The sequence below is a fragment of the Monopterus albus genome, unplaced genomic scaffold (genome assembly GCF_001952655.1).
Source record: "Monopterus albus unplaced genomic scaffold, M_albus_1.0 scaffold89.1, whole genome shotgun sequence".
In the NCBI taxonomy this organism is placed as follows: domain Eukaryota; kingdom Metazoa; phylum Chordata; class Actinopteri; order Synbranchiformes; family Synbranchidae; genus Monopterus; species Monopterus albus.
Window position 1 is genome coordinate 726,184 of NW_018127969.1, and position 7,873 is coordinate 734,056.

The window sequence follows — 7,873 nt, forward strand, 5'->3', positions numbered from 1 at the left end:
AAACCTTGCACATATCGTTAATGTATAATATGAATAATTTCGGTCCCAAGACTGAACCTTGAGGCACCCCACATACAATGTCCAGTTCACTCGACTGATGTTCACCCAACTTCACAAATTGGCGCCTCTGCATCAAATAACTACTAATCCAATTCAAATGCACAGTGTTGGCCTAATATATCTATCGTTGAACATTCGAGGGATTTCAGTCCAGGTTTTTATTGTTCTCAGTACACTTACACAAAGTTAACGAAATTTTAGAGAACATACTGGAAAGCAAAAAGTCTGGCAACACTTGCAGTGCTCTGAGCACCTTTCATGCAACGAACTAGACATACAACTACATGTACAGCTATATGTTAATATTAATTAATTAAATGCTCACTCAACCTATTGCTTGTAAATACATTTATCCCAAAGAACAACACATATGGTGATTAATTTTCTTTTTTCACCAAATGCTCGATTTATGTCTTGTTGGGACATCTAGGGCCGAGGGGACACTGGCTGGCCCGGGCAGTCACTTCCTCTATTTCCGTGGGGTGGCGCTGCTGTCCCAGTGAAACGACTGAGATGAGGCTGAGCGGCAGAAGCAGAAATCTGTTCTCTGACACAACAGTGCAATGGCTGCGGCAGTGTGCATGAACTGTTAAATACTGGTTTCTTTACCAGTAAGAACTAACTCACACTGCGCATGGTTTGCGTGTCTCGCATCTGGGAAAAGCACTACAAGCGGTGGCCATAGCGCTAAGGCAACTTGGCAGCTCCTACCAACTGTTACCCTGGTATCAGGAAGAAGGTAACACGTAGCCCTGTAGCTCACGCTAACATTAGCGAACCACTAGTCCTGGCTTGTTAACAAACGGCAGGCTCGTACATCATTACTGCAGGTCTATTGAATAACATATAATTTCCACTTCGTGAAATTGAGCTTAGATTCGTTCGTACTTTAGCTTGATGATTATTGCTAATGTTACCTTTAAGACCCTTAATGCCGCTAGCTTAATGGAGTGACAGCCCATTCCTCCTACTTCCGCTTCTCACCAAAACGACACAATCTTAGATATTTGGAACGAGCAAAACTGTGTAATCTCGCCTACGGTCTGCTGCAAGAATGTCTCTAACGCTCTCTTTTCTCTGTTTTTCATTCTGTAGACAAACTATCAGGCTGAATGGCAGAGCCGGAACTTCTGCTGGACTCAAATATTCGACTCTGGGTGGTCCTGCCCATTGTCTTCATCACCTTTCTTGTTGGGGTGATACGGCATTATGTCTCTATTCTTCTTCAGAGTGACAAGAAGTTGACATTAGAACAGGTTTCTGACAGGTATGTAATCTGTGATTGTGCGGTGGAGCATTTATGTAAAAAGATTGCTAATCATTTGACTAAGTGTGTGCATGTGTTTCCATTTTCCAATCCAGCCAGGTTCTTATTCGCAGCAGAATTCTCAGAGAAAATGGAAAATACATTCCCAAACAGGTAGGAAGTTACTTATTTGTATATTATTCTCCAATTCTTGTGCAAGGTAGTCTGATGTACACAAATCATACACACTGATCTTTGCATTTATTTGCAACAACTGTTGCATTTAGGGCCATGTCAGTGAAGTTCTCTCTTTGTTTTAGTCCTTTTTGATGAGGAAGTTCTACTTCAATAATCAAGAAGACGGATTTTTCAAGAAGACCAAAAGGAAGGTTGTTCCACCCTCTCCAATGACAGGTAATCATATCAACTGTCTTTACATGCTTGAAAGAATAAATCAAATCAAATCAAATCAAACTCTCACTGCACTACCTGTAATAAAACAAATGTGCAAGACTTGTTAAGTGAATTTTTACTTACCACATCTCTTTACAGATCCCAGCATGCTGACAGACATGATGAAAGGCAATGTCACCAATGTGCTTCCCATGATCCTCATTGGAGGCTGGATCAACTGGACCTTTTCAGGATTTGTAACAAGTAATGATCTCACACGCAGATCTTGCAGCTTGTTATGCAGAATGTGGTGTGCACAAAAACGACTGTGTTGCTACCAGATGAGATGTTCTTGTGGAAAAATTGTACACAGAGTTCTTTTTGTACTCTTTTCCTCACAGCTAAGGTTCCCTTTCCTCTCACTCTGCGCTTCAAGCCCATGCTACAGCAAGGAATAGAGCTGCTCTCACTGGATGCTTCCTGGTAAACTAACAAAACATCTGTGGAGATATATTGTAAAAGTCATTACGTATTAATGTCAGAATATTTAGCATGTGACCTTGTTATTTGTTCTGTTTGTTTGTGTGTGTGTTGATTTTCTAGGGTGAGCTCAGCATCATGGTATTTCCTGAACGTCTTTGGACTGCGAAGCATGTACTCATTAATACTCGGCCAGGATAATGGTAAATTAAATACAGTGTAAAGCTGCTCACAGAGACTAAAATCATTATATTCCCAGGTGTTCATAATATTCTGACCCATATAGAGACATAATGTAGTCCAATACAACACCACCTTTAACTATGACCTCAATAGTAAACATATAATTGAATTTATACATTTATGACAGTTTCACAAAAAACATAAACACTTTGAGCTTCATAAACACAGATGTTAAGATGGAAGTGTTGCATTGAATTGCATTCAGTTGTTCATGTGTACTTAATAAAGTACTGGGCAGTGTATAATGGTGCATGTATAGTGAAACAGCTTTGCATCCAGATAATTATTTTGTGTGTGTGTGCTGTGCTGTCCTCATAGGCGCGGATCAGTCGAGGATCATGCAGGAGCAGATGAGTGGTGCTGCCATGGCTATGCCTGCAGATACAAATAAAGCTTTCAAGGTACGCAGTGTCAGAATATTTAATTAACTGGGGTGGAATTTGTTTTGTTGGTCATGTGATATCTGCTCTTGATTTCAGGCTGAATGGGAGGCACTGGAACTGACTGACCATCAGTGGGCACTGGAGAGTGTAGAGGAGGATCTGATGACCAAGGAGCTGGACTTTGATGGCATGTTTAACAAGGAGCTGCCCAGTGGTATATTCTGATGGCCTCATCACGTCTTGGAGTCTTCACTTTGAGTTTTGATCATTGCAGGGGATTTGCTTTTGGTTAAAACACAGAAATGGGCCAAATCCCTTCATGTTATGCAAAGTTTACATTCACTTACTGTATTTTTTTGTTTTTGTCTTTTCACATGTATTACCTTTTCATTCCACTCCATAAAATATCTGAAATGACTTACAGTTTTTCCTATTTGCTAACACACTGTAATTACTTTCCTCAGGACAAAAATCCATACACTTACCTCAGTTTTTCCAAAAGATACAGACTTGTCCTATAATTGTTAACACTATTCACACATTTTCAATATGTGATTTTTTTTTTTCCGCAAAACTCTACACAAAAGTGGTCAAATGAATCATTGCACTTTATGCTCAGTCATCAAACACTTGCATCAATACAGTGAGTCATCACCCTTTGAACTCAGTGAGCACACCTTTTTCCAGTTGTGAACACTAAGTTACAGAATTTATGACACACAAATCAGAGTGGCATGTCTATGTACTTTGGAACAATGGATCTTAACCAAACAGAAGGTGGAAGACATCAGAGGGGTGTTGAAGGTCAAGCCCTCTATATCAAGAGGCCCTCTATTGCCATGCAATACCACTTTGCGTCCACAGCACACGTACTTGCATTCATAGATCAACTTTCCAACCATCTTCCAACACCAAGGGGACCCAAGGCAACCAGAGCAGCCAGAGAATGTTATCAATTGGGATAATATTTTTTTATCTTGCTGCTCTGGGTCACCCTGGTTCAGCTGACCTTTCCACATTCACAGTTTTTTTTTCTTATCTGCATATTTTTGTCAGCATAACAGTGGAAAAGAGTATGACGGAAACCCTCACACAAAAGGAAAAATGTGGTGGCAGTGTAAGAGGCCTGGGGTGATGTGTCTTTGTAAGACATCCAAGGGCCAAGCAGAGCACACTTCCCATGTTGTCTGGCAAGGGTTAACATCATATGTGATCTAAATGAAATTCTGTGAACTGACCCAGACCAGAGAAACAGGGAAAATAATGCAGAGTAGTTAGATTTATATTTGCAGTATGCTGCCTTTTTCCTTTAATTTTTCCACTTATCTGTATACAGTATGCCCGTGCAAATTCTCAGTCATCCAGGTCTTTTAACTTTTTCAGCACTTATCTATATATGATAGTATTGTTTTTAATGTCTTTTGACAGTGTGTTGCCATAAGGATAATCTGTATGATCAGTGCCGTCATGTTATCATACTAATTTTAGGGAGTAAAGCAACCCCTTTTGGTAGAAATCCTTTCAAATAATCCCTCTAGTGACTGAAAAACAAGCATGTAGTGTGTTATGACTGTTAGTGTGTGTCAATTGAGAGCAAAGTTTGATTTTGACCTGGAAGTTCAACAGATGTGAGTGTTGTTATGAGAATGTGTGTAGTTTTTTTTTTTTTTTAAATGGTGAATTGTTTCAGAACAAGTGTCTTTGAAATTGGGGGAAAATTGTAAAATACACTGGTTCTTCTGCTGTTTTATCCATAATACACAGCATTGTTGTGTTATTTCACCTTAGAGACAATAAGATGTTTGGGAGAAATTGAGTGACTCTTTGCTTACTAAAATGAATTATTAGCTTGCAGCTTTATGCCATTATAATGCCACTAAGTAATGGAATGTGAACTAACTAGTGCTTTTTTCTTATGGCATGCACAGCTGGACTAACTGTCCCTATTTCTATATGTATTATTGTGTTTAAACTGTAGAATAGATTAGTATTTTACAGATCTGAATAATGATTAATAATATGTTAATCTTTAAGTTTTGGAAGACTGAATAGTAGTTGGCAGAGAACATGCTTGTGTGATTGAAATATTGATTTTATAATTTATGTATTAGGTTAATTTTGTAATGTAACCCCTCTGTTTTGTATGGTATAAAGTCTGTTTTGACTAAATACCCGGTTTTGTTTTTTGCAGTGCACCCCAATACCTACAAATTTAACATTAACATGTAGGAAAGTGATTTTACTGCTACTTGTCAGCCTTTGGGATATCACTTGGCAGAAGTGCAGTCAGTGGTGTTCTGAGGTGTTATCAATACACGAATGTTTTTGTAAAGAAGCCCTTTTGGTATTCTGTGGTCAAGAACATTTAGCCATTTAGGATTTGGCTATGTGACTACCTGGTTTCACTTTGCTGATGACAGAACAGTTACACTGGAGAGCCACAGCAGCTCTCGTTGACTGTGTACCGACCATAGAGGAAGAACGTCTCCCACGAGCGCTCTGAAGCTCGCCCTAAGTGCGTTTCTTCCGTCTGCGCGTTCACGATACCGGCACACTCGCTGCATGATGGCCGAGGGAGGCGGACCCGAGTCGGGTGGCGCGGCAGACTCTGACTCTGAGCCGGTAGCCGCACAAATGCCAACCCCTTCAACCGAAAATCAAAAACAGACTATTGGGTCACTTTTGAAAACAGCTCTAAGAAAGGGTGACGAATGGTAAGACTCGACAACACCCTGGGTGTTACACCTAGCTTCGGCTAGCTAACGTTAGCTAGTGAGAAACAGGAAATGCTAACATGCTAATACTAGCAAGCTAACCATACCAATGGTTGCAAGTCATAAATCGAAAGCTGCTGTGCTACTGATATTTTGGCCAGTCAGTGTTTAACAGATTAGCATGCTAGCTGCTAACCAACCCGAATTAATACTTCCCCTAAGTGTGGTACCTGTAGTAATGGCAGTTAATGTTGATCGTAAACAACCAAACTAATAGGGCTAGTTACAACGGCTCATTTGCACTGTACTCAAACGTTAATACCTATCTTTATGACAAGTTGGATGTCTCTGGCTGATGTTAGGCTAGTCGATTGGTAGAATAGGCCTTCGTTTCAAATGGTGGGTTCTCCTGCCAGTCAAGCCGGCTTGTTGCTAGATCAGCAGTGATCAGGAAATGACTTGAATATTATCATTGTCGTTGCCGGCTTGTAGTGACAAGACTGCTTATATAATCCTTTAATTGCGCGGAAACCTGCTTTAACTTAGCTAACAGTGTTTCACTGTTTTGAAGATAACATTTCTTCAGACATTAAACACTAACCAGGCCTTGGCATAATACATCCAAATGTATTAAAGGGGCTTCGCCTCAGCAAATAGATACGGCAACAGAGAACTATCAAATAAGCAAGAATTTCAGTCACATTCTTTGTTGACACAAATTGGCATCACGGGAAGAACAGGCCGCAGTAATCTGCCAGCTACTAGCTACACAGCTATGTTGAAACAGTTGTTGACATTAGTCAGTTGCTGCTTATAGCGTTTCATTATACTGGAGTTAAAAATAATCTACCATCTCTTTAAATTCAAGTGGAAATGTATGTAATTTTCCAACACACTGACAGTGGCCAAAGCCAGAGTCCTGTGTCTCTCCAAACCTCATGCATTTTTTAAGATTTTTGCCCTTTTCTGCCCAAGCTTGATATCATACATATTTCAGGTGACTAAAAAAAAAATCCTAGATGAGATATAAATGTTAAAGGTTCAGATGTTGATCAAGTGTTCCTCAGGGTGTGATATGTTTGTTTTTGACCATTACCAACTAATTTGTTTTAGGTATCTAATAGACAGTCGGTGGTTCAAACAGTGGAAGAAGTATGTGGGATTTGACAGCTGGGATATGTACAATGTTGGAGAACGTAGTCTCTATCCAGGACCAATTGATAACTCTGGGCTGTTCTCAGGTAAAATGATCATTTTTAAAGAAATGTCTGTTGGGTGGTAACTTTGATTACTTTTGAGAACAGCACAAATGCCACATAGAGATGAAAAGAGCTGTTTTTTTCAGCATGTAATTATGATTCTCTTGTTTATTCTTTTAAAGATCAGGAGACTCAGACCCTGAAAGAGCACCTTATAGATGAGCTGGATTATGTCCTTGTTCCCACTGAGGCTTGGAATAAACTTATCAGCTGGTACAGTTGCCTTGAAGGCCAGAGACCCATTGTTAGGAAGGTATTGCTGTTGAAGACACGTTTCATTTCAACCTGTCATGAGGTATGGATTCCTAAATGCTTTCTTTTTCTCTAGGTTGTTGAACATGGTATGTTTGTCAAGCACTGTAAGGTGGAGGTCTATCTGCTGGAACTGAACTTGTGTGAGAATGACAACATGGACAATGTAATCACATGTCACTTCAGTAAGGCTGATACTATAGGTAAGAATCTGCACAAGTGTTGTTTGGATTCAGCTTTGCCTTAAAAATGGCCAGATGGATGATTGCACACTGGAAACATCTATACATTGTCATTCATTAAGTGTATGTTTGTGTCAAAAATAAGAAGAAAAGTTATTTAAAAAGTCTCACAAATCCCTTTTCCCCAAGATACTATAGAGAAGGAGATGAGAACGCTGTTCAATATCCCGTCAGAGAAGGAGACGCGGCTCTGGAATAAATACATGAGCAACACCTACGAGCAGCTGAACAAGCCAGACAGCACTGTGCAGGATGCTGGTCTCTTTCAAGGGCAGGTAGCGTAGAGCTGTGTTATTCAAATAAGCTTCGGATCACTGATAGATGCTCTACTCTTCTTTTGAAGAACACCACAGCCCAGTAACATCCTGGTATTCATTGTGCTTACATTATTCATTTAGAGGCACTGTACAAAAAAGAGGAACATCTGAGAGTTTAATGCAATGCAATACAATACAATATATTAGCCCTACAATAAAATGTATATTAAGGTCGTAATGCGCAATTCTTGTTGAGACTGTGTCAGTCAAGTTATGGTTCAGGTATGGTCATTTTTTAAGCTGAATTTTCTATGGTGGTGTATTGTAAGAGTAATCCTATTAAT

At 39.7% G+C, this 7,873-nt stretch overlaps 2 protein-coding genes across 3 annotated transcripts in view; both read left to right on the plus strand.

Moving 5' to 3' along the window:
• The first annotated feature begins 533 nt into the window (after window positions 1-533).
• Window positions 534-4,494, plus strand: emc3 (ER membrane protein complex subunit 3). The gene is made up of 9 exons (XM_020607915.1): window positions 534-799; window positions 1,156-1,327; window positions 1,423-1,480; window positions 1,627-1,720; window positions 1,859-1,963; window positions 2,101-2,182; window positions 2,303-2,382; window positions 2,741-2,823; window positions 2,902-4,494. The coding sequence occupies exons 2-9, from the start codon at window positions 1,173-1,175 to the stop codon at window positions 3,028-3,030; spliced, it is 786 nt and encodes a 261-aa protein (XP_020463571.1). The 5' UTR covers window positions 534-799; window positions 1,156-1,172; the 3' UTR covers window positions 3,031-4,494.
• Window positions 4,495-5,214: 720 nt separating this feature from the next.
• Window positions 5,215-7,873, plus strand: part of usp4 (ubiquitin specific peptidase 4 (proto-oncogene)) — a 12,018-nt gene continuing 9,359 nt past the window's right edge. Inside the window, exons 1-5 of one of the 2 annotated variants that reach the window (XM_020607827.1) lie at window positions 5,215-5,519; window positions 6,633-6,760; window positions 6,901-7,031; window positions 7,107-7,233; window positions 7,402-7,547. In XM_020607827.1, the coding sequence (XP_020463483.1) occupies window positions 5,368-5,519; window positions 6,633-6,760; window positions 6,901-7,031; window positions 7,107-7,233; window positions 7,402-7,547 (684 nt within the window). In that variant the 5' untranslated portion in view covers window positions 5,215-5,367. The remainder of the gene's footprint in view (window positions 5,520-6,632; window positions 6,761-6,900; window positions 7,032-7,106; window positions 7,234-7,401; window positions 7,548-7,873) is intronic. The other variant, XM_020607826.1, reaches the window with a different exon arrangement.

What these genes read in the sequence shown, in the direction of transcription:
- emc3 (XM_020607915.1), top strand. Translation starts at nt 1,173, where the DNA reads ATGGCAGAGCCGGAACTTCTGCTGGACTCAAATATTCGACTCTGGGTG. An exon ending in TTAGAACAGGTTTCTGACAG is followed by an intron (nt 1,328 to 1,422) that starts GTATGTAATCTG and finishes TTTCCAATCCAG; the next exon opens with CCAGGTTCTTATTCGCAGCA. An exon ending in TCCACCCTCTCCAATGACAG is followed by an intron (nt 1,721 to 1,858) that starts GTAATCATATCA and finishes ATCTCTTTACAG; the next exon opens with ATCCCAGCATGCTGACAGAC.